At 43.2% G+C, this 27,299-nt stretch overlaps 1 protein-coding gene across 3 annotated transcripts in view; it reads left to right on the top strand.

Moving 5' to 3' along the window:
- WWP1 (WW domain containing E3 ubiquitin protein ligase 1) overlaps positions 1-27,299 on the top strand; it is a 171,134-nt gene that overhangs the window by 27,410 nt on the left and 116,425 nt on the right. For 2 of the 3 annotated variants that reach the window (XM_077810058.1, XM_077810056.1), the window contains exon 2: positions 18,487-18,577. In XM_077810058.1, coding sequence (XP_077666184.1) covers positions 18,508-18,577 — 70 coding nt within the window. In that variant the 5' untranslated portion in view covers positions 18,487-18,507. Of the gene's footprint in view, positions 1-18,486; positions 18,578-27,299 lie in introns of those variants that run through there. The other variant, XM_077810057.1, reaches the window with a different exon arrangement.

Below are 27,299 nucleotides of genomic sequence, written 5' to 3'. Positions count from 1 at the left end.
AAGCAGTTAGCCTCAGTCAGAGCCCTTCTGCAAGAAGGGCAAGACCTATAAGTGCCGGCAGGGCCACCAGCCAATGTCCTCAGCTCATTCGAGCTCCGCCCGCAATTAGCAGGGTGGTAAACTGGCATTTTGAGGGTATGCTCAAAGGCGACCTTCCAGCCTGTGTCCTGGATCCTGCTTTCCGGCTTTTCTCCAACCGCCTGTCCCCTTTCCTCCCTGCCCTGAGCATCTATAACGTCAGACCAATGCGTCCTCACTACTGTGGTTCATGGTTATACCCTTCAGTTTATTTCTGTTCTCTGTCCCCCCAGCCTTTAATTCCCCCTCCCTGTCCCTCTTCAGGGATCCCTCTCATGAGAGCCTGCTTGCTCAGGAGGTACGGGGCCTTCTGCAGGTGGGAGCTGTGGAGGAAGTTCTCCTAAATTTCAGGGGCAAGGGGTTTACTCCTGTTATTTTTTTAACCCCAAAGGCAAAGGGGGGTCTAAGACCCATTCTGGACCTACAAGACTTCAACAAATATCTCAGGAAGTTGAAGTTTTGCATGGTCTCCCTGGCTTCCATCATCCCTTCCCTGGATCCAGGAGGATTGGGGGTTGGACTAGATGACCTTCAGGGGTCCCTTCCAACCCTGATATTCTATGAGACTGATCTGGCGCCCTTGATTTAAAGGATGCTTACCTCCATGTATAGATATTCCGTGGACACAGACGTTTCATGTGCTTTATGGTGGAGACCACCCACTATAAGTTTGCGATGCTCCCTTTCGGCCTAGCAACCATCCCAGTGGTGTTTACCAAGTGCATGTTGGTAATGGCAGCTTACCTCAGACGTCAGGGTATCAAGATTTACCTATACCTCAACAACTGGCTCATCAAAGGACGCTCAAGGACCCAAGTCCAGCACAGTGTCACTGTGCTGCAAACCACGTGCTGCGCCCTGGGCCTGTTGATAAATGAGCAAAAATCAATGTTAATCCCAGTCCAAAGGATAGAATTTATCAGAGTGGTACTCGACTCTACCCAAGCCAAGGCATTTCTACCACATGACAATTTGAAGACCATGTCAAATCTCATTGCCAGCATCTCAGCACACCCGCTCACTATGGCCCGGGTCTGCCTTAGATTATTGGGTCACATGACAGTGTGCACGTATGTTGTCTGTAGTCTATCCTGGATTACCTGCTCCACCTAAAGCACCAAGGCCTCACACTTCTGTCCATCAAGGTGCACTTGGCAGCTATATTGACCTTCCATACACGCATCCTGGGCCAATCAGTATTCTCGCATGAGATGTCAATGAGGTTCCTAAAGGGCATTGAGTGGCTCTTCCCCCTGGTCCAGAACCTGGTTCCCCAGTGGGCCCTCAACCTTGTCCTCTAGACTCACGGGCCTGCTCTTTCGCTCTATGGCTTCTTGTTCCATCTCCATCTGTCGTGGAAAGTTCTTTGTAGCCATTACCTCAGTGAGGCGCGTATCCGAGATTAAGGCTCTCACCGTGGAGTCTCCGTATATGGTATTCTACAAGGACAAGGTCCAGCTGTGACCCCATCTGGCTTTCCTGCCTAAGGTGGTGTCCCCTTTTCATGTCAACCAGGATATCTTCCTTCTGGTGGTCTGTCCAAAGCCACACTCCACCAATGAGGAGAGGCGGCTACACACTTTGGATGTCTGGCATGCCCTAGTGTTCTATCTGGAGCATACCAAAGCCTTTCGCAGGTCGACCCGACTCTTTATCGCGACAGCGGATAGGATGAAGGGCCTCGAATTGGATCACCACCTGCATCTGGACCTGTTATGAGCTGGCTCAGGCCAAGTCGCCACCTATAGTGAAGACCCACTCGATTAGGGCTCAAGCATCCTCTGCAGCCTTCTTGGCGCATGTCCCTATCCCAGAGATCTGCAGAGCTGCAACATGGTCTTTGATACACACACGTTCACAATGGACTATGCCATCACCTAGCAGGGAAGAGACAATGCTGGATTTGGCAGAGCTGTGTTGCAGTTGGTACGTCCCTGAACTCCTATTCGCATCCGGTGGTACTGCTTGGGAGTCACTTACAATGGAATGGACATGAGCAAGCACTCGAAGAAGAAAAGACAGTTATCTTTTTTTCGCAACTGGTGTTCTTCGAGATGTGTTACTCATGTCCGTTCCTTGATCCACCCTCCTTCCCCACTGTTGGAGTTTCCGGCAAGAAGGAAGTGAGGGTGGGGGGAGCCTTTATACTGTGGCATATGCACGCCACTCCAAAGGGCACCAGAGCCGGTCCCATACGGATACCACTGAGGGAAAAACTTCCGGCACCGGTGCATGTGGTGAGCACACACACCACAATGGAATAGACATGAGCAACACTTCTCAAAGAACACCAGTAACGAAAAAAGGTAACTCTCTTCTGACCCCCAGAATCACTGCTCCCAGTGATTTCATGCCTCTCCTCCAGAGATGCAACTTATACCACACCACTCTCCTTCACCGTCCATGACCATGCCACCTTTTCCAGTGAGATAAAGAGAAGTACTTGGTTGCACCTCATACTCCCCCATCATATCCAGAGGCTCCACACAGAGAATCATACTCCAGGTCTTTGGCTATCGAGGGCAAAAGCAAACCAGATCCTTGGTACGGGTACCTGTGTATGCAGCCCCATGTTCCTATTCCCCCATATGTGCACTGTTGAGACCCTTGGGCTGCATATAGGCCACACTTACCCAAACCGCCCAACGATCAGAAACACATACGCTCTCCATCCTCATTGGTATCTAGGCCTCCTGAACCAGAGCCAGAATTGTTAGAAGAGCATGAGGAAGAAATTTTAAGCACTTTGAAGAACTTTTCTGTAGGATTGCAGACTCTCCTGATCCCACTGGAGGAAGTTAGAGAGCAACAATACAAGTTCCTTGACATATTGCAGGCCTCCACGTCTGCAATGATGGTACTTCCAATCAATGAGGCCTTGTTGGACCTAGCTAAGGTGATCTGGCAGACCCCTGTATCGATACCATCTACCAGCAAGCGAGCAGACAAGAAGCGTTATGTGCCCACCAAGGACATGGAGTTCTCATTCTCTTATCCTACTACGAACTCCTTCGTGGTCAATGCAGTCGATGAGAGATGATGACAACACCACCTCAGGACAACCCCATATGACAAGGACTGGAAGAGACAAGACCTCTTCGGTCTCAAGACATATTTTTCAGCCATGCTCCATTTTCGAATAGATAACTACAATGTACTTTTATCCAAGTATAATCATATGAACTATTCCAAATTCAGTGAATTCACTCAGTCTCTCCCAGATAAAAAAGAGAAGTTCCAAGCACTAGTGACAGAACAACTGCTCCTGGTGTGCATGGTGCTGCAAGCCTCTCTGGATGCTACAGGTATGGTGGCCCAGTCCATTGCGACTTCTATGCTAATGAGACGAGTCTCATGGCTTCACCTTTCAAGGTTGTCCAGGAGGTGCAGACTACTGTGGAAGATCTCCCATTTGAAGGATCTAAACGTTTTGCTGAGTACACTGATGAATCCCTTCGTTCATTAAAGGATTCCAGAACGAGACTCTATTCGCTTGGCATCTATACACCAAAGAGAAGACAGGGTAGATATCAATCTACCCCGAGATCTTGCCCTCCATATTTCATTCCTCAACAGCATTATGATGCACAACATAGGAAACAGTGACCTCCCAAATGCAAACAGACATCAATACAGGTGGTTACACCCCACCCATCTGCCTCCAAACAACAATTTTGAAAATTTGGTTGAGGCCCTGAGATGCCTCCCCTGGTCCAGATGCTGTAGCCACCTGAATTAATCCATCAGTTTGGTGACTGTTTGACTTCATTCTACCCGATGTGGTGGCAGATCACCTCTGACAAGTGGGTACTGGAAATCATCAGCAACGGGGATTTGATTTCAATTGTTTTTCTATTGTTTAACAGTGCAATTAAATCAGTTAGGTTTTTTTAATCGTGAATAATTTTTTTGAGTTAATTGCATGAGTTAACTCCGATTAATCGACAGCTCTAATAAACCATATTGTGTGAGTGGGAGCTGTAGAGCAGGTTCCGTTCCAACAAAGAAGGAAAGGCTTTTATTCCCTCTATTTTCTAATCCAAAAGAGGTCTCCACCCGCCACACTTACCTTAGACTTGAGGGACCTCAACAAATTTGTCAAACTAGAACAGTTCAAGGTGGTCACACTATCAACAATAATCCTAGTACTAGAACAGGGGGACTGGTTCTCAGGCCTCAGTCTCCAAGATGTGTACTTTCATATTGCCATACACACTTCCCATAGGAGGTTCCTCAGATTTGTTCTGGAGTTCAGCCATTATCAATGCAAGGTACTACCGTTTGGCCTCTCTATGGCATCAAGAGTATTTTTCCAAAGTCCTGGCAGTGATGCTGCAAACAAAGGCTTATAATATTCCCATACCTAGATGACTGCTTCATCAAGGCTCCATCCAGAGTTGATGCACTCCAAGCCATAACAAAAACGACGGACCTTTTCTTGAAACTTGTCCTCCAGATAAATATACAAAAATCAACACTGACACCAGTACAACAACTTGAGTTTATTGGGCCCCAACTAGATGCTATAAAGGCCAGAGCCGCCTTCCCAGCTCACAGATTTTCCACAATAGTCAATCTCATTTCCATTGTGAGGGCCAGAATTTAGCTACGGTTGTTGCTTGGTCATATGGCAGTGATCACATTTGTGGTAAAACATGCCAGATTATATATGCGCTGCCTCCAGGAATGGCTACGAACAGTGTACAAACCCCACTGACACAGCCTGAATAAACTGCTCTTGATACCAGTCAAGGTCAAGGACTTATTAGACTGGTAGACACAACCCCAGAATATCTGCATAAGGGTTCCCTTCCTCCACCATCCTTGATACTTATGACTGATGCCTCCCTATTAGGTTGGGGAGCACATCTACAGACCTACATGGTACAGGGCAAGTGGTCCGCTTTGGAATTCACATTGCATGTCAACCTCCTAGAATTATGTGCAGTCTGCAACACATTCCTATGCTTTCTACCAATAATTGGATAAAAGACCATAAAGGTAATGATAACATCGCTTGCATGTTTTATCAACAGACGGGGGGAGTGAGGTCTCAATTTCTGTCTACAGAAGCACTAAAATTGTGGAACTGGTGCATCCAACATGGTATCAACATCTCAGCTGTATACCTACCAGAACACCACAGCGACTCACTGAGCAGGAAGTTCTCAAAGAATATGAGTGGGAGGTAGACACAAGAACCCTACAGCACATATTCAATCACTAGGGATTTCCCAACACAGATCTATTGGCCACACCGAAGAACGCCAGATGCCCACAATTTTGCTCAAGCGTGGGTCTCCGTCACCAATTTCTGCGGGCCGCCTTCCTCATTTCATGGGATGCACCTCTCCTCTATGCCTTTCCACCATTTCCCCTACTATTCAAAGAGCTTCACAGGATACTAGTGGAACAAGCCAGAGTCATTCTCATAGCCCCAACATGGTCACGACAAATATGGTATCCTTACCTCTTACGCCTGGTGGTCTGTCCATCAGCCACCCTGCAGTTGGATGCAGGCCAAATTGTCCACTCAGATCTAGGACTTCTCCATCTGAAGCATGACTCCTTCATGGTTCCAAGATATGGAGATGACTTGCTAAGAAGAGGTAAAGGAGATTCTTTTAAATAGCTGGTGTTCAACAATGTGCTATACTTACCTACATAAATGGAAAAGATTCTGGACGTGGTGTGGCACAAAACATGTCTCATCAATGAGAGCTCCTTTGCCACTCATCCTGAGTTACACCCTGGAGCTAAAAAGATCAGGACTATCCGCAAACTCCATTCGTGTATGTTTGGCCGCCATTACTGCATTCCACTCTAAGATAGAAGGTCATTCGGTATTCACCCATGCAATGACAAAAAGTTTCCTGAAGGGCCTTCAAAATCTTTACTCTGAGGTACGAGATCCCACCCCATCTTGGGATCTCAGCCTAATTTTACACTCCACCCACCATTTGAATCTATGGCGACTTGCTCTTACATACCTCTGTCCATGAAAACAACTTTTTTCTCATAGTCATCACATCTGCCCAATGGGTAGGAGAAATAGGTGCCCTCTTGGTGTATCCTCTGCACAAAATCTTTTACAAAGATAAGGTCATGTTACGACCACACCCAAAGTTTTCACCCAAGGTACCATCCTCCTCTCCATCTAAACCAACCTATCCACCTTCCTTCCTTTTTCCCTAAATCACATGGCAACCAGTATGAGGCCATGCTACACACCTTGGATGTAAGACAACTACTATCCTTTTACCTTTATAGAACTAAATCGTTCAGAGGGTTGCTACGCTTATTCCTCTCTATTGCTGAAAGATCAAAGGAATCCGCTGTATCCAAACGACGTTTGTCAAAATGGATGTTAGAGTGCATCCAACTTTGCTACCAACACCACAAACTTCGGCTCCTACTTGGAACTCGTATGCATTCCACTTGCTTGCTGTCCGCCTCAATAGCTTTTCTAAATACACCTCTACCCTGACATAACGCAACCTGATATAACTCTAATTCAGATATAACGCGGTAAAGCAGCACTCTAGGGGGCGGGGCTGCGCGCTGCTGTGGATCAGTGCGTTAGTGTGTCTGGCTCTGACGCGCTCCTCTGAGCAGCGTGTTAAGGGTGCCGGGCCGGGGCTAAGGGGTTGGATAAGGGGCAGAGGATCTCCGGGGGTGGCGGTCAGGGGACAGGGAGCAGGGGGGGTTAGATGGTTCTGAGGTTCTGGGGTTGGGGCGGTCAGGGATGGGGAACAGGGATGTTGGATAGGCGTGGGAGTCCCGGGGGGCCTGTCGGGGCAGGGGTGTGGATGGGGTCGGGACAGGCAGGGGTGTTGGGTAGGGGGTGGGGTCCTGGGAGTGATTAGGGATGGGGGGGTCTCTGGAGGGGATGGTCAGGGGACAAAGCGGTGGGGGGGGTTGGATGGGTCAGGGGTTCTGAGGGGTCAGTCAGGGGGCGGGAAGTGACTATTAATAATGGAAATGCTCAAGGCCAAAGCAAGCTCGATATAACACGGTTTCACCTATAATGCGGTAAGATTTTTTGGCTTCTGAGGACTGTTATATTGGGGTAGAGGTGTAATGCGCTGATTACTGATTTTTGTAAGGTAGCCACCTGGAGGTCCACAGACACCTTTAGTCAACATTATGCGATCATACACAACGCGGCATCAGATGCTCTACTGGGACGCACTGTCCTATTCTCCTTAGCAGATGTCACTCCAAAGCCCCAGCCTTCCATCTAAGGGCACTGCTCTATAGTTAGCTACAGTGGAGCAACCATGGGGACACTACTTGAAGAAGAGAGGGTTACTCACCCTGTGCAGTAACCGAGATGTCTGTCCCTATGAGTGCTCCACTACCCCATTGGGCACTGCTACAGAAGATCTCTGATCCCAGGCACATGGATGCTACCACACCTACAATGGAGCACCCATTGGGATCCTCTCTTCAGTTGTCTTTGCATGAATGGCTGTGACTCCAGGAGGGAGAGAAGACCAGCTATTTATTACATTCTCCATAGCCCCCAAAATCCAGCTTGATACCAAGCTGTGATTTTGCGAGAAACCATTTGCCCTAAGCTATATGAGGTCCCATCTGAGCTCCCCCTCCCAAAAGACTGAAATCAGTCAGGCAGATGAGTAAATCTGCCATCAAAGGTGTGCCTTTGAATAGGTAATGGGTGCTCTCAACCACTGAATGGACCACACCTACACAGGAATTTTTAAATATGTGGTCCGTATCTTGAGTCTGGTTGTTGTAAAGCCTGTTGTGGAAGTTAAGAACATAAGAATGGCCATACTGGGTCAGACCAAAGGTCCATCCAGCCCAGTATCCTGTCTAGCGACACTGGCCAATTCCAGGTGCCCCACAGGGTGTGAACCTAACAGGTAATCTCTCTCCTGCCATCCATCTCCACCCTCTGACACACACAGGCTAGGGACACCATTCCTTATCCATCCTGGCTAATAGCCATTAATGTACTTAACCTCCATGAATTTATCCAGTTCTCTTTTAAACTCTGTTATAGTCCTAGCTTTTACAGCCTCCTCAGGCAAGGAGTTCCACAGGTTGACTGTGCACTGTGTGAAGAAGAACTTCCTTTTATTTGTTTTAAACCTGCTGCCCATTCATTTCATTTGGTGGCCCCTAGTTCTTATATTATGGGAACAAGTAAATAACTTTTCCTTATTCACTTTCTGAACAACACTCATGATTTTATATACCTCTATCATATCCCCCGTAGTCTTCTCTTTTCCAAACTGAAAAGTCCTAGCGTCTTTAATCTCTTCTCATATGGGACCTGTTCCAAACCCCTAATCATTTTCGGAACCTTTTCTAATGCCAGTATATCTTTTTTGAGATGAGGGGACCACATCTGACGCACTATTCAAGATGTGGGCTTACCAGGATTTATAAGGGCAATAAAATATTCTCCGTCTTATTTTCTGTCCCTTTTATAATGATTCCTAACATCCCTGTTCGCTTTTTTGACTGCCACTGCACACTGTGTGGACGTCTTCAGAGAACTATCCACGATGACACCAAGATCTTTCTCCTGATTAGTTGTAGCTAAATTAGCCCCCATCAGATTCTATGTATAGTTGGGGTTATTTTTTCCCATGTGCATTACTTTACATTTATCCACATTAAATTTCATTTGCCATTTTGTTGCCCAATCACTTAGTTTTGTGAGATCTTTTTGAAGTTCTTCACAGTCTGCTTTGGTCTTAACTATCTTGAGCAGTTTAGTATCATCTGCAAACTTTGCCACTTAACTGTTTACCCCTTTTGCCAGATCATTTATGTTATGAAGAGGCAGAGATGGATCACTTATTGCCATGGGAACTGTTTCCATACAATTGAAGTAATTGATATGCTGATGAGGAATTGCTTGATGAAGGCTTGAATTTTATGTAGTTTCACCTCAGACTCACCACATAGCTCCCACTGTTTTAAATTGAGCTCCCCCTGTAAGAGATTCTGAGAGAGAAGGGGAAAAAAAGCAAACTTTGATTGCTAATGAAGCCATTGTGTTTCAGCAACTCAGTGATTTAGCTAGGTCTCATGTATCACAGCTGTATCCTCAGTAGTATATCATCTAGGCAGTGGTAAATCTGGATATGCCCTCTTATCTCAGATGACCCACCAAGAAAACTACCAACTTTGTACATACCAGAGGTGTATATGACAGGCCAAAAGACACTGCATGGAAGAATAGGTCATGCTGGTGGGGAAGTGGCACTATATGTGAAAGAGTAGAATCAAATGAAGTAAAAGTCTTAAATGAACCAAACTGTATCGTAGAATCTCTATGGATAGTAGTTCCATACTCTAATAATAAGAATATAGCAGTATCGATATATTACCGACCACTTGACCAGGATGGCTGTAGTGACTGTGAAATGCTCAGGGAGATTAGAGAGGCTATTAAAATAAAAAGCTCAGTAATAATGGGGGATTTCTGTCACTTCAGGATGGGATGCAGAAATCAAGTTTGACAGCTTAAATGACTGCTTCTTGGAGCACCTAGTCCTGGAACCCACAAGAGGAGAGGCAATTCTTGATTTAGTCCTAAGTGGAGCACAGGGTCTGGTCCAAGAGGTGACTATAACTGGACTGCTTGGTAATACTGACCATTATACAATTAAATTTAACATCCACGTGGTGAGGAAAACACCACAGCAGCCCAACGCTGTAGTATTTAATTTCAGAAAGAGGGACTACACAAAAATGGGGAGGTTAGTGAAACAGAAATTAAAAGGTTTCAGAGTAGCACCCGTGTTAGTCTGTATTTGCAAAAAGGAAAGGAGTACTTGTGGCACCTTAGAGACTAACGAATTTATTTGAGCATAAGCTTTTGTGAGCTGTAGCTCTCAAAAGCTTATGCTCAAATATATTTGTTAGTCTCTAAGGTGCCACAAGTACTCCTTTTCTTTCTGAGAAATTAAAAGGTACAGCACAAAAAGTGAAATCCCTGCAAGCAGAATAGAAACTTTTTAAAGACACCATAATAGAGGCTCAACTTACATGTATACCCCAAATTAAAAAACATAGTAAGATGACCAAAAACCTGCTACCGCTAACAACAAAGGGAAAGGCAAAAAGACATCCTTTAAAAAGTGGAAGTTAAATCCTAGTGAGGAAAATAGAAAGGAGCATAAACTCTGGCAAATGAAGTGTGAACATATAATTAGGAAGGCCAAAAAAGAATTTGAAGGACAGGTAGCCAAAGATGCAAAAAGTAATAGCAAAAATTTTTTCAGGTACACTAGAAGCAGGAAGCCTGCTAAACAGCCAGTGGGGCCACTGGACAGTCGAGTTGCTAAAGGAGCGTTCAAGGACGATAAGGTCATTTCAGAGAAACTAAATGAATTCTTTGCATCTGTCTTCACGGCTGAGGATGTGAGGGAGATTCCCAAAACTGAGCCATTCTTTTTAGGTGACAAATCTGAGGAATTGTCCCAGATTGAGATGTTGTTAGAGGAGGTTTTGGAACAAATTGATAAACTAAACAGTAAGTCACCAGGACCAGACAGTATTCACCCAAGAGTTCTGAAGGAATTCAAATGTGAAATTGCAGAACTACTAACTATAGTCTGTAACCTATCATTTAAATCAGCTTCTGTACCAAATGACTGGAGGATAACTAATGTGATGCCAATTTTTAAAAAGGGCTCCAGCAGTGATCCGGGCAATTACAAGCCAGTAAGCCTGACTTCAGTACCGGGCAAGCTGGTTGAAACTATAGTAAAAAACAAAATTGTCAGACACATAGATGAACATAATTTGTTCGGGAAGAGTCAACATTGTTTTAGTAAAGGGAAATCATGCCTCACCAATCTACTAGAATTCTTTGAGGGGGTCTACAAGCATGTGGACAAGGGGGATCCAGTGGATATAGTGTACTTATATTGGGCAACAAAAAAGGGCAACAAAAATTATTAGGGGTATGGAACGATTTCCATACAAGGAAAGATTAATAAGACTGGGACTTTTCAGCTTGGAATAGAGACTACTAAGAGGGGATATGACTGAGGTCTATAAAATCATGAATGGTGTGGAAAAAGAAAAGGAGTACTTGTGGCACCTTAGAGACTAACAAATTTATTTGAGCATAAGCTTTTGTGAGCTACAGCTCACTTATTTGTTAGTCTCTAAGGTGCCACAAGTACTCCTTTTCTTTTGGGGGATACAGACTAACATGGCTACTACTCTGAAACCTGTCATTGTGCAAGGTGTGGAAAAAATAAATAAGAGAGTGTTATTTATTCCTTCTCATAACACAAGAACTAAGGGTCACCAAATAAAATTAATGGGCAGCAGGTTTAAAACCAAAGGAAGTATTTCTTCACACAGCGCACAGTCAACCTGTGGAACTCTTTGCCAGAGGATGTTGTGAAGGCCAAGACTATAACAGGGTTCAAGAAAGAATAAAATAAATTAATGAAGGATAGGTCCATCAGTGGCTGTTAGCCCGGATGGGCAGGGATAGTGTCCCTAGCCTCTGTTTGCCAGAAGCTGGGAATGCGCGACAGGGAATGGATCATTTGATTACTTGTTCTGTTCATTCCCTGTGGGGCACCTGGCATTTGCCACTGTCGGAAGACAGGGTGCTGGGCTAGATGGACCTTTGGTCTGACCCAGTATGGCCGTTCTTATGTCTTATGAAGTGAATGGTTGTTTTTAACTGCAGAGTATAGGAAATGTTGATGAAAACGAACGTATCCTTAAGATGTATGGGGTATGAAAATTCTAGGTGGGCAACTTCTTGGATTCTTGCTCCAAATTAGAGTCTGAACCCTGCTGTTTGTTGCCGTTAGAAGCCTGATGCTTTCTCCCTGGAGCAGGAAAGAGAGTTTGGGTTCCCCTGCATTAGAAGCAGATTTTGCATGACAAAAATCAAATCAGGAGTCTTTCCTTGAGTCTGCATCCAAAAATAGTCCACTGTAAGTTTATGCAGTGAAAGAAACATTCCTGAATCAGTCAACATTCACCACTCACCACAGACTCTCCTCTCCCCACCCCCTACACTTCCCCCCCATTTCTATTTTAAGGCTTTCCAGTGGCTGTTGCAAGAAAATATGAACAATCTGCTTGGAGACACAATAGCTAAAGAGCTCTTTCTTGTCAGAAGCCAAGCTGTTGTGGAGAGGTCTCCCAAGTTGAAACAAAGTACCTGGGTCGAAGTGGTCATCTGAGACCAGATGCTCCTCCTAATAGGATCAGCTTTGACGTTTGCAACAAAATTGAGAACCTTATTGTTCTAGGTCAATGTGGAGACTTTAGGATAAATCCTTTCTCTTCTGAGCTGTACCAGCACTCTCGTTACCAGAGGAAAGTCATAAAGAATCCTCCTTCACCAGTGGCTAGAGAAGGCATCCCTTGCTAATATGATCTGTTCTCAGAGCCATAAACAAAAGACTCCTTTGTAGGTTGCTGGTGAACTAAGCTAGTGGTCATTACTGGAGAAAGACGTGATCTGTGCCTCACTGATCTAAAGATAAGCACTCATGAAAATATGTTGTAAGTTGGCCAAGTCTGTCTGTCTGTCCTTTCTGGCCAGGTACATGGTAAGTAGAAATGTCATGTGGGACAGATGTTTCGTTGCAGAAAGGGCAGTATCTGGGGCCATCCTGCTTGTTAAAGAAAACATGGTGGCCTGATGTCTGTCTGAACCACAGTCACTCTTCGGGATGTTAGGGCTTTGAAAGTTTTTGTTACATATAGCACTGCCAGGGAATGGAAATCTGAATTGGACTCGTTACAAGGGTATAGGAAACTTCCTTCGCATGTGCACTGGATTACGTGCAGCTGATGCTGGAGAAATCAAGTCTGAAACCTTCATTGTCACAGGCTGACTGGCCCCTTTAAGTAAAGCAGGTCTAGCATCCCTGTGCCAGAACAGGTGCTCCAAGTTTGGCCAGTTAAATGGGTGGGGCAACACTGGGGCTATAAAGGATGAGGGAGAATTAGAGAGGGGAGAGGTCCCTGAAGAAATCTGTAAGAGACCTCAGGCTGGAGGGGGTGAAAGCAGGAAAATAGAGTTAATTGCCTGCTGATTTCCCAGATGGAGCTGAGGGCCAGAGTGGGCTGAAGGCAGGAGCAGCAAAGGGGCTTACCCGCTGATATCTCCATGCTGGAGAGCTGGAACCAGAGAAACAGAAGGCTGAGGGCCAGGGAACAGTAGTTGGGCCTACCTGCTGGCCAGTCTGAGATGAGAAGTTAAGGGAAAAGGGAGAGTAATGAATACTCCCATGATGAGAATGAATTCCCAGCAGAGAGGCGGGGTGGGGTTATGGCTGGGAAGAGTGGGGTTGCACTCCAGCAGGAAGAGCTGGGGTACCTGTTCTGGCAGAAGGATGGAAGAAGATTAAAGAAAAGACCAGGTGTAGTGAAAGCTGCTGGAGTGTGGTATGTTTATATCAATGGATTAGATGTCATGGATTTTAAGGATTATATCCGTGGGGGTTATAAATGGACTGTTTTGTGGGACTTTTGTTACTTAATGTTTGCACTACATTTTTTGTAATAACCAGCCCCAAGGAGGAGTGTTGTGAGGGAATAAAGCTTCTTTGTGGAGTCGTTAGGGGCTCAAGAGGAGGGAAATAGGACAGCATGCCCCCTGGCATTAGGGTGCCCGGCCATGAGGGGGCATGTGGAGATAAGAAGGAATTGTTCTCTCATAAAATATTGGACACATCCAATGTCATTAAAAGTTGGATGGAAGGAATTTGAAAGTTCATCACTATCCTATGCATTGTCCCCTGGATAGCCCTGTCAGAGACCACAGGGTGCAAATGACCCATGTGTGATGTGAAAGTCCATGTGTTGTTTGCTTCCACTGGGATTCAGTCCAAGGTTGTTTCATGTAGATATGTACTATGAATACAGCTGTGACCACAGGCTCAATTCTCCTATTCAGTCCAGGAGAAATACTGAAGTGAGAAACCCAGACCCCTGGTTACCCCAAGCTTCTGAGAAGGGAGAGTATGTTGACATTTGAATCAGGATGCTGTTCCTGGACCTTATTTAGATGCTTAGCTACTATGAAGAGGGCATTGGGGAAGGGGACCTGTGTCTCAATGTCCTGGCTTCTGTTAGGATGTGGGGTAGGAGGAAGGAAAAAAAGTTGTTTTTACTACTCTACTCAGTCCCCATCCTCGGCTGTTGTCAGTCAAAGTGATAAGTAGCAGGGCCATTCAGTACTGTCTGCAGACTCAGGAAAACACTATGTTGGTGTATATTGTATGTATCTATAAAGACTAGATACTTTAAATTTAAAAGTTTGCACAAATTGATATTTAAGCCCACTTCACCAGCTGAATTCCCACTTACAAGTTGATTCTGCAAGCCATGAATTTCATGACTGATTTTCTGGCTCTCCTGCTAGTAGTTAACTTTTATTAATGACCCCTTTTGATCTGAAAACTTACTTCTAAATCCTCCAGACTTTTTTTGTGTGGTGTTGATTACTGGACACCTGTATTCCAGATTATTTTAAATGTAATTACTATTTCTATTGTTGGTAATTCTCATAGCTAAGGTTCCCCATGTGTATCTCTTAAGAAGGGACGTTTTCAGTTGCTTATAAATTTCCAAGTTTTATCTCTTCAGCTGAAAATTGGTATGCTTACTTTGGAGTCAAAGTATGATTTTTTTTTCATAAAATTTCATCAAATAGTTGATCCATTATTTTTGAGCATGGAAGGAATGAAAAAAAGTGCAGTGTGTCGGGTGTGGGTGTAAGACCTAGCACCTTAGGTGAAGACAGAAAAGTGGCAGCAACTTAGAACCTTGTTTGATTTAATTTCATGAAATATGTTTTTTAAAACTTCATGGCATGTACACTGACTTATATCTGATAAAATTATCTGTGTTTTATTAGTAATGCACATGCATTCAAATATAAACTGAGATGATATGCGCAAATGCATAATGAAGAGTAGGGTTCAGAGGGAGTTCTGGCTTTTTGCATGGTATAAATGAAGGTGGATATGGCTTCTGTACGTACAGCAGGTGACATACATTTGGAGGAAGCACAGCCTTTCACAACACATCATAGAACAATTGCGGTAAATGAGGCAGGTGTATAGTGGGTTTAAAATGTTTTTATGTAAATTCATTTTTCGTTTTAAAAGTAAACCTGTTTAATTTTACATTGGAAACTAGAACACAATATGCTGAGGCCTAAACGAACTATAATATATGCAAATACTTTAAATAAAAAAAACTGCATCAATAACTCCCTCCATCAAATTTTAGTGAGCTAAAAGGTGCAGCTTTTTTAATTATATAGACAAGAGGTGTGAGGACATTTAATTTGAGATCAATTCAAGCTTTATAAATGTGGCAATATATTGTACTAGCTACATTGTTTTCAGTCTTATAATGGAAAATCTAGTGTTCATGGAGTAAAAAGCACTTGCCTATTTTTAAACTTTTAAAATATCAAAAATGTAAAAAGCATTATGTTATAAGCTGTTCAGCATGCGTAGGTCATATCTGCCCCAAAAGCAATCTGCAGGCATTTAATTTGGGATGTTAGACTTAATTGTGTATACAAAATTGCTTGAGATTTGAGGGACAAAAATAGTGGTTAGGTGTTTGAAGCAGTAATTTCACTCATTCTCTCTCCCACTCCCCCAGCCTCCCAATGTCTGCGGTATCTGTATTCCCAGAGTCCAATGTATTCTTTGCTACAGAATTGTGTCCAGAAACTTGGCATTCATTTTTTAAAAAATGACTAGTCCTTATGGTTGCAAAGATAACCTTGAAAATGTGAACTGTGTATAACTGATACCCATTTGAGTCTGTAAACAGGCTGAAACAATAGTTCTGAGAAGCGTGAATTGCCTAGGTCACCTTACACAGGGCTGTATGGACTCTATGATTCTGCAGCAATGATATATTTGGTATTTTTCCAAGATAACAAAGAATTCAGTGTTTTTCCTGCACAATTCATTATTTCATTGCGGCAGTGTATCCAGCACTTTGTTTTATCTAGTTGCCTGGAGCTGCTGCATACTCTGGACCTTTCTCCACAAGGGGAAATTCATTGAATTGCAGTAAATTCTCTCTTCACTGTTCTGTAGAATAAGGCAAAGATACGTGCAGAGGGAGCAAGTGCTAGAGTTCTGTTTGCAGGCAGGGAGAAGGAGGAACCAGAAGTCAGGCTGGGCAGGTAGGCTGCCTAGGGAATAGAGCAGCAGCTGAGGCTTGAGGCTTGCTTCCCTGGCATGTACAAAGTGGGAGATGGAGATACTAAACTCAAGTGCCCAGTTAAGTCATAACTTCTGGTCCCCGCTGAGTTGGGTCATCTGGAGAATGCAGTGGACAAAATACTTCATCAGAAATAGTTGCTGAAAGCCTTTATTTACAAATTGTATGTAAATTAATATTTTAAACTGATCCATAGTATTGTGTGTTTGGGGGTGGGATGGCTAGAATGAAGAGTATTTCATGGAACTACAATAAATTAACAGTGCTGGAGAATTTAGGAGTTCTTACCATAGAATTTAGAGTTGCTTGCCACAGAATTTGATCTCTCTGTCCTGCAGACTTCACAGGATCCTGTATATCTCTTTGCTCCTATATAAATGTCTTACTTGTTGTTGTCATACTTGTTCAAGTTACAAACATAAATTAGTTACATATGCACATATCCAAGTTTTGGCAGATACATTTTAAATTATATATTTTTGTGACTAAACCCTAGGACATGGAGTCAGAGCTATATTCTTTTTCTGGCTCTTCTGCAGACAAGTTATTTATCTTGTTTCCAGACAGTACTGTAACATCTCATCTGAGAGCAGGACCTCATTGTTGTAGGCACTGAACAAACAGGAAGAGACAGTCCCTGCACCAGAGTACTTATCATCTAAAGAGAAAGAGACAACCTAATTTTTTTCAACCTAACTTCCTTCTTTAAAAGGTCAACTGGCCCAGTGGATGGGGGGGGAGCAGTAGACATGTATCTGGACTTCAGAAAGGTTTTTGACATGGTCCCACATGACATTCTCAAACTAGGGAATCTTAGTCTAGTTCAAATTATTGTAAGGTGGGTGCATAACTGGTTGAACAAATGCACTCAAAATAATTAGTAAGTGTTAGCTGTCAAACTGAGTGCATATATCAAGTAGAGTTCAGCAGGGACTAAATATTTTCGTTAATGACTTGGACGATGGAGTGGAGAGTATGCTTATAACATTTGCAGATGACATCAGGTTGAGGGATTGCAAGCACTTTGAGGACAGAATTAGAATTTAGAATGATCTTGATAAACTGAATAATTGGTATGAAATCAATATGATGACATTCAATAAAGACAGCTGCAAAGTAGGAACAGATGGAAAAATCACAAACAGTGGGAAATGACCGTCTGAGCAGTAGTATTGCAGAAAAGGATCTTGGAAGTTACAATAATGGATCACAAATTGAAACAGCACTGGGGATGCTGTTGTGAAAAAGGCAAATGTCATTCTGGGATGTATTAACAGAATCGTTGTATGTAAGACAAGGGATGTAATTGTTCCATTCTACTCAGTACTGGTGAAGCCTCAGCTGGAGTAATGTGTCCAGTTTTGGGTACAACACTTAAAGATGTGGACAAATTAGTCAGAGTCCAGAGGAAAGTAACAAAAATGGTAAGAGATTTAGAAAACTGAACCTCTGAGGAAAGGTTGAAAGAATTGGGCATGTTTCATCTACAGAAAAGAAGTTGGGGTTGTGGGGGGGTTATGATAAGTCTTCAAATACGTAAAAGGTTGGTATAAAGAAGACAGTGATTAGTTGTTCTCCATGTCCACTGAGAGTTGTACAAGAAGTAATCGACTTAGTTTGCCACAGGGAAACTTTAGGATAGAAAGTATTTCCTAATATCTAACTTTAAGGATAGATAAGCATTTCAACAAGTTATTTAGGGAGGCTGTGAAATCCCCGTAATTGGAGGTTTTTAATAACAGGTTGGATAAACACCTGGAAGGGATGGTCTAGATATAGTTAATCCTGCCTTATCTTGGGCAGGATTAGGTGATCTCTTTGCAGTCCCTTCCAGCCCTATGTTTTATTATTGTTCTATGAGTCTTCTACATCACTTTCTCCATCTATAAAATGAAGGTAATACTTCCCTAATTCAGATGGGTATTCTGAAGCTACTTCATTTAACATTTGTAAAGTGCTTTGAGGTCTTCAGCTAGAAGACACAATAGAAATGTAAAACCATTACTTTAATTTGGTTATAAAATAATATATCATGTTCTGGTATACCTCAGTGATGGAAAGAAACTCACTGTTTTAGTTGCTCAGTTTATTCTAGTTTATACTTGTGGACAACATGTGAAGTTGGATATTTTTAAGTAAACTAAATGGATATGTGTATAGACATATTTATCATTTTCTTTTTTATAGGCTAAAGCTGTAGCTTCTGACATGGCCACAGCCTCACCAAGATCTGATACCAGTAGCAACCATAATGGAAGATTACAGATGCAAGTAACTGGTAAGTAATAATCTGTGTATTACATATAGTAATATGTGGCCATTAGTCCAGAAAGTATTCTTTTTCACGGTAAATAATCCTTTGTAGCATAAAATCTGTGTAACCTTTATTGATATAGACTGAGTTTGAGGGCAGCACCAGAAAATATTACCCCATGTCATTCAAACTTATTCTTACTTAAACTTGCAACTATTGTATAAATATCTTGTGAAGCTAATTTGTATTATTTCCAAGGTGTTTAAAAAGAAAACTGGGGATAAAAAGAAAAGCATAAAGCAACACACTTCATAAAGTATTGTAACATAAATCAGAATATTTTGATTATTTTTAGCAGGGTTTGATTACACACTTGTAAAGTTCAAAGTGTGCTGTCTTTTTGTAAGGTCAGCAAAAATGAGGCGATACAGAAGCTTGCAATTTTGTAGTTTCCTGAGAGAGTGCTTTTTATATGGATTAGCTGGTTTTTTTGAGGTGGGTGAATGGCTATTGTTTGGCTTGTCTTCCTTTGTTTTGTTTTTTTTATTCATGTGAAGCATAATTTTACACTCATTCCAGGTTTGTGGCCACTCAAAGAAACAATGTGTCATATTTCTAATCCACTCATAACTAGTTTTAATGGTGCAGGTTTGCTTTAGAAGGGAATACTTTATGCACATTTTGGAATGAGTGTTGCATGGAGAAGGCTTTAATCTTATTAACAAGCGTGTTCACTATGGTTTCTGCTATAGCAAATTGTCCTCCTGATTTTATTTGTTCCTAAAATGTTCAATTTCTGTTCCTTTAAGAACATTTTTCAAAAGAAAATGCAGGACACTTTAAATTATGTTTTGCTTCATATGTTCTGCGTTCCTTTTCATGGTTGTATTGATGAATAACTAGCTGTGAATTTTAATCTGCAATTTGATATTGATATAAATTATGTCCTTTTGAGTTTAAATTCATGTTTCTGAAAGATGAGGGGTTTTTTTCTGCCTCATGCACCTTTTTGTTTCAAATGTTCAGAAACACCTTAGGTAATTTAAAATTGGTTCTCATGCCTGACTTAAATCTTGAAATCTTCATCAAACATGACATCTTTATGGGTTCTGTGCTTTTTTATTGAATTTGCTTTGAATTGTTTAACATTTCTGATGTGTATCTGTAGATTATAGGACATCAGAAATTAAGTGTGGAGTCAATAGCAGAATATCATGGATCTCTAAATACAGAGTTAGTTCGCTGCTATTAGTCTCTAGTGTGACATAAAGTACTGACAAATTGTCAGCTAAATCTTTAGGATGGAGATTCACAATAGAAGCGGTTAATGCTTTAATAGTTAAACTAGGTGAAACATGAGAATTTACTAACTTCTTTTAAGTTTATGCTTCCTTGTTGCAGTTCTTTCTTTGTAAAATAATGTGTCTGGATTTTGTTTTGCACTTACGTCACATTGAGCTGCATTTAAAAAAAAAATCTGCTTTTTTTAGCAGTAGAAATAAGGAAGTTACTGGTTCCCTGTTCTGTTAAAATGGGCCATTTGCTTTTAGACGAGATATAAGGACATGGGAATATGAGTACTAACATTAGATGAACTGTTTGGTTTCATACATTCATTTGTGAGCATAGACCATACTAATTTTGGCCTCAGAAATCAAAACTAAAAACATAAAACAAGAATCTTTTTAAAAGTATGTGCTTGTGTGTACTAATATTCCTCCACACAAACTTTTCTGTGTAAGAAGTAGGCCATGTCTGCAGTACAGGTGCTACAGTGGCACAGCTACAGTGACATAACTATGCTGCTGTAGCGCATACACTTTCTAAAGCAACAGAAGGGGTTTTTCCATCGTTGTAGGAACTCCACCTCCCCAAATGATGCCACAGGATGTAGCTTCTACTCTGGGAGTTAGGTCAACATAGCTACAGTGCTCAGGGAATTTGACCTAACTTTTAAGTGCAGACCAGGCCTTAAGGCGATCAAGTTATCTTCCATCCCTTATTTATTAAAGGTTCAGGGAAATCACTAATTGAAGTAACTTACCATTCACTGCAATTCACATGTCTTAACACCCACATACACTCACATATTGCACAGTACTCCAGTCTCAATATGCAAACACACAGTGCACACATCCAATTCTTCACATTCGTGCTCAAACAAAAAGCCTCAATTCTGATCTCAACCAGATGAACATGGAGATGTGTGTAATGTGCTGTTCATAGATCACAGGGTTTTTTGTTTGTGATTGATAATTTGGTATATGAATTGTGTTTTTCTCTTTGACATTGAAAGTGTGTTATGGTGCTGTGTAATCTTCGAATGTGTGGGTGTAATGAAGTTTAGGTGTTAAAGCCATAAGGACTGTGATTATTGCAGATATTAATACTCCCTTACCTGGAGTTTACTCTGACTTTTAATGAGTGAGTTAGTGGGAAGTGCATTTGAGCAATCCTAGCCCTTACACAGCCACGTTTTGAATGGGGGAGTTCAGTTTTTTTTAAATGGGTGTAGTGTTAACTGTGAGGCAGTAGGTTTTGTTTTCTGGGGGACATGGATTTGGGCAGGATAAAAAGGGTTGTTGCATGATGATGTGAATAACGTAAATATGGAGTAGTCTAGTTTTCGATGGGGCGACACTGTGTGGTGGGAAGTGTGTGTCTTGGGCAAGAAGGATATTTTGTGTTGCGTAGGCCTTGGGGAAGAGGCCATGGTGGCATGGAGTTGGATTATTTGTATTGGGTTCGGGGTGGGGAGAGCAAATGTGGGGAGAAATGTGGAGGAAACTGGGTTGTATGCAGAATTATGGTGGGAGAAACTGCAGTGAGGAGGATGAGATGATGATTGTAGCATGGTGATATTTATTTGCAGGATATTAAGGCATAACGTAGCAAATAAAAAAAGCTTATTTTCCTGGACTCAGGTGTGATCTACTGCTCAGGACCATAATTTAGTCTAATTTGAAAAGTTGATAGCTTCTGAATTTGTGACATTGCTATAGAACATCATCTCCAATTAATTTAATACATAGAGCATCAGATGAGTTGGAGATCTAAACTTTCTTCTTTGAGTGATTTTTTCCATATAGATTCCATTCTTGGTGCATGAACTTCAGAATATGTTGGCCAGCAGTGTCTGTTGGAGTTGTCTCTGTGTCCCAAGTGCCCTCATACTTCCCATGGTGAATAAAAATCAATCTTTTCAAAAAATTAAATGCTTTTTTTCTTTTCAAGAAATAAACCTCTTTTAAAATAAAATTTGAATTGACAACCTCTCCTTAATTTATAATCTCTTAAAATCATTTAAATTAAATAAAAATAATAATCAAACAGTACATGTTTGCTGACAAAATTTTAAAGAAATTCAAATTACTGAACTGGTGGAAGTCACTAAGGACTAAGCACCTGGAACCAGAAGAAGGAACCCAGTTCTTCTTTGAGAAGTGTCTCTGTGGGTGCTCCACTTGAGGTGAATGTGTGTCCCTGTGCCTTTGATTGGAGAATTTCAGACACATTGCTCTTCTGGGTTGTGCATACACTCTCCCCGTCTTGTGCTGCTGTTGACGCCTATCTAGGGCCATGCAACCAGACTCCCCTCAACCATCCTCAGCCTGAGACAGAGCTCCCCGCAGTATTAAAATTGATAGTTATCTTTTAGGATTAGAATGGTCTTTAGTACGCTAATTAGATTTAGTTATCCCTTTCTCCCCTTTTCACTTTCCTTTCCTTCAAGTTTGAATACCCCTTAGGGCTGAACCTCTACAGTTTGGGCCATGCCCAGTTCACCAGGCGTTAAGTGCTGTCCTTCCTGCTGGGGGGCGATCCTGGTCTCTGACTGACACTCTCAGTGCGTCTGGTGCCTAGCTGAGAGACGTCTCACAAAAGTGCTCTCATTGCAGCAACTTAAAGGGGCGTGCCAGGAAGGACAGAGCCCTACGTCTTAAACTTATCCCAATGGAGAAGTCACTGCACCTGGCATCCAATCCCCAACAGCAGACCCTCTCTGGACAATGGTCTCCTAAGACCCCTTCTGAAAGTTTTCACCCTCCACACAGAGCAAGGCTCACTCCCCCAAAAAGGCAGTGAGAAAAAGAGCATCAACTTCCCCTCTTAAAGAGCCACCAAAAAGAAACTATCTCTGGCTCATTCTATATCCTCAGTACCAACCACACCACGGCTGAGTACATATGAGGCACCAGGATCCTCTGGTACTGCATGTACCATGAAAGTCAGTGACCTCAAGCAGGCAGACTCGGAGTCAAGAGGCAAACAGAAGCCTACCTCCTCTGCCATGGCACCGATGGAGCCGCCTAAAGATGCGGCACCACTCCACTCTCCACGGGCTATGGTGCCACCTTCAGCTCCCATAGCGCAGAGTGCTCCCATGTCAGCACCAACACCTGGAATTACAATGGCATCGTTGGCACTAACCTTTTCATGCTAAAATTACCAGCACGGCAGCATTTCCTGCACCACAAAGACTTGTCTCAGCGACGCTGAAATCAACCCTCTTCAGTACCGACGTATCTCCAGTACTCACAGTACCATGTCTACCTACCTCAACTCTGACCTCTCAATTTCCCAGTGAGGAGGAAGATGATGAGGAGAAGGCCGCTTTTGCATCACACCGTTCCTCTCTCATCCAAACTACTTCAGCATTAAGCCCACCTGTACAGCCTAAATCTCACCACAGGGATGACATTTAGACCTGGTATGGCCAACCATGGATGCCACTGCCTAAGCCATTCCCCTGCAGTGGCCCTGTTGGGACCCCGGGGGCATACAGGAGGCAATACCCCAGGGTTCTGAGCTCCTACAGGGAGAGAATTAGATTTCCTCCACCACCTTCAGGGGCTGCACCATCAGAACTCCCTGAGGAAAGCTTTGAAGAACAGGAGGAGGCCCTGCAACAGGAAACTACACCAACAACCAACATTTCCTCCTCTTCCCCAGATGAAGCCATAATGCTTCCCCCACTCATAGCTGAAGATGGCTTCAAACATTTCCAGGAGTACTTCAGAAGAATCGCTGATTCCCTAGAGATCCCTCTAGAGCAGGGGTTTCCAAACTTGGTTCACGGCTTGTTCAGGGTAAGCCCCTGGCGGGCCATGAGATGCTTTGTTTACCTGAGTGTCCGCAGGTACGGCCACTTGCAGCTCCAAGTGGCCACAGTTCGTCGTTCCCAGCCAATGAGAGCTGTGGGAAGCGGTGGCCCAGCCTGCACTTCTTGCCACAGCTCCCATTGGCCGGGAACGGCAAACTGTGGCAACTTGGAGCTGCGAGCAGCCGTACCTGCGGTAAACAAAGCGTCTCATGGCCCGCCAGGGGCTTACCCTAAATAAGCCGCGAACCAAGTTTGGAAAACCCTGCTCCAGAGGAAGTCCTAGAATCCCAACACAAATTATTGGACATTCTCTAAACGTCATCTTTGTCGAAAATTGCACTTCCAATAAATGAAGCAGTTATGGAGCCGGCTAAAAACATATGGCAGACCCCAGCAGCAATACCGCCCACTTGAAAGAGAGCGAATAAAAAATATTTCATCCTCTCGAAGGGGATGGACTTTTTATTTTCTCAACCCACACCAAACTCCTTAGTGGTTGATGCTGTCAATCAATGAGGCGGATAACACCAAACCAGATCCACCCCATATGACAAAGATTGGAAATAGTTACATCTTTTTGGCCTCAAGGCCTATTCCTCAGTCCCTCTGCAATTTTGGATTGCCAGTTACACCACACTGATTGCGAAATACGACCACACTCATTATTCCAAACTGACAGACTATTGATTAGCCATACCGGAGGACAAAAGAGATTAATTTACAACCATCATCTCAGAGGCCATCTCCTAGCTAGAAGCTCCTTACTGGTGTCTTTAGATACAGCAGACACAACGGCATGCTATATGGCCACCGCCATAGTTATGAGCCGGGAGGTACAATCCACTATGGAGGACCTCCCTTTTGATGGCCAGAAGCTGTTTGCAGCAAAGACTGGTGAGTCCCTTCATACCCTTGGAATATACATACCTGCATTAAAAAAAAAAACACGGTAAATACTATCCCACCCAGCATACAAGGTCTGTTCCATACACCCAACAACAGAGGCAATGTGAGACACAAAAGCACAGAGACCAAAACGTCAACCACCTCTGGCTCAATTGTTGCCATCCCAGGAACCCTCTGCAAAACAGTTTTGAGCGTTTGGTCAAGGGCCTAAAAGACCTCCCCAGTTTTGGACACCATTTGACCCCTTTCTGTTTAGCATGGAAATCCATCACCATGGACAAATGGATTCTAGAAATAATCCACACAGGCTATTTGATACCATTAACCTCCATCCCTCCTACCACCATCCCTCCTCATCCCTCTTCAGGGACTCCTCTCACAAAAACCTTATATGGCAAGAAGTAAAACAGCTCCTACATCTGGGTGCTGTGGAACTGGTGTCATCCCAACGTAGAAGGAAGGGTTTTTATTCCAGCTACTTCTGAACCCAGAAAAAAAATGGAGTATGGAGACCTATTCTAGACCTTAGAAAACTCAACGCATTCATAAGGCTCCAATGGTTCAGGATGGTCACATCAGCAACAAGAATACCAGCACTGGAATAGGGGGGACCGGTTCTCTGCCCTCGACCTCTAAGACACCTATTTTCACGTAACCATGCATACTGTTCTGAGGAGGTCCCTCGGATTTACTTTGTGGACAGAAGATTATCTATACAAAGTTCTACCTTTTGGCCTTTTGACAGCACCAAAATTCCAAAATTTGGTGTTTTCCAAAATTCTTGCGGTAGTGACGGCACACCACCGCCAGCAGGAAGTGATAATCTTTCCCTATCTGGACGATTACCTCCCAAAGTCACCCACCCGGTAGATGCCCTAGACACTCCTCATAGGACAATCACCCTCTTTTTACGACTGGTATTACAACTAAACATACAAAAATGAACAGTGACACTTGTACAGAAACTGGATTTCATCGGCACCCATCTCAAAGCATCACTACTAACGAACAGATTTGTCACTGTAGTCATTCTGATCTCTATAGTACTGAACAGTGCACAGATATCGGCATGGACATGCCTCCAATTATTAGGCCAGATGGCAGCAACCACATTCATGGTACGACATGTATGACTTCACATGTGCTGTATTCAGGGTTGGCTAGGAACCATCTACATTCTACAAAGACACAGCCTGAACAAGTGCCTCACCTTGCTGCTCAAAGTCAAACTCCATAATGTATGTGTGTGGGAGTACCTTTCACACAGACTTCACCTTCATGATTCTCACAACAGATGCCTCCTTGATAGGCTGGGGGCTCACCTCTGACACCACACAGTTCAGGGCAGATGGTCTCCTTCCGAGACACTATTACGGAGAACCTCCTAGAACAGTGTACAATTTGCTATGAGTGCTTTCATTTCCTGCTCTTAATCAGGAACGAGACCATAAGGGTAATGACAGATAATATTGCCTACATGTTTGTGTAAACCAGCAGGGAGGAGCAAGATCACTCCCTATGAGCTGAAGCTATGAAACTATGGAACTGGTGTGTCCGGCACAATGTCAACATAGCAGCCTTGTATCTCCCACAGCGGATACACTGAGCAGAGAATTCTCTCAAGACCACGAGTGGTAATTAAACCACACAGTCCTGATAAGCATATTTAGACACTGGGGTCACCCATCTATAGATCTCTTAGCGACATTTCAGAATTACAAATGCCTGCAGTTCTGCTCGAGAGTTGGGGGTCCTGATCCTTAGGCAATGCCTTTCTCATCAAATGGGATGCACCTCTGCTATACGTGTTTCCCCCCATCTCCCTGCTATCTATGGTAATACACAAAATAAAGACCAACAAGGCCAAAGTCATCTTGTTAGCCCCCAATGGCCCAGACAAACTTGGTACTTGTACCTGTTGCAGATGACAGTATGTATACCGTGCATTCTTCCTCTACTATCGAACCCTCTATTGCAGGATGTCAGACAGGTTTACCACCCGAACCTGGAGAGGCTTCACCTGAGAACATGATTCCATCATGACAAACTGACCTGCTTGGAACATATCTGCACAAATGGAAGTGATTCAAAATAAACAATCCAGGGCTGTTACCGCTCCCTTACTTATGATATTAGACTACATCTTGGAGCTAAAGAAATCTGGACTATCCCTTAGTTCAATCAGAGTACACCTTGCAGCTGTTACCGCTTTTCACTGCAAGGTGGACAAGATATCTATATTTGCCCATCCTCTTCCCAAATGCTTTCATAAGGGTATCAGAAATGTCTATCCTGAAATACGAGTACCCACCCCACCTTGGGACTTGAACTTGGTACTACGCTGCCTTAATGGGGCCCCATTCCAATAATTAGAAACATGTTCTCTGGCACATCTATCGATGAAGGTAGCCTTCTTAGTCGCTATTATGTCTTCCTGCCAAGTGGGAGAGCTAGGGGTCCTCATGGCACACCCACCATACATCATCTTTTTCATGGACAATGTCACCCTAAGACCTCATCCTAAATTTTTATCCCAAATACCACCTTCTTCCTTAAACCTCATGGGAGCAAACGGGATTCAATACTACACTCTCTGGACGTCTGACGCACACTAGCATTCTACCTTGAAAGAACTAAGCCCTTCAGAAAGTCACCGAGGCTTTTTATTTTGACTTTGGAACTATCTAAGTATTCTGCTATTTCCAAACAGAGACAATCTAAATGGATTTCTGGGTG

This window comes from Eretmochelys imbricata, chromosome 2 (genome assembly GCF_965152235.1).
Source record: "Eretmochelys imbricata isolate rEreImb1 chromosome 2, rEreImb1.hap1, whole genome shotgun sequence".
Lineage (NCBI taxonomy): Eukaryota > Metazoa > Chordata > Testudines > Cheloniidae > Eretmochelys > Eretmochelys imbricata.
This window is presented reverse-complemented; position numbering and strand designations above follow the sequence as displayed.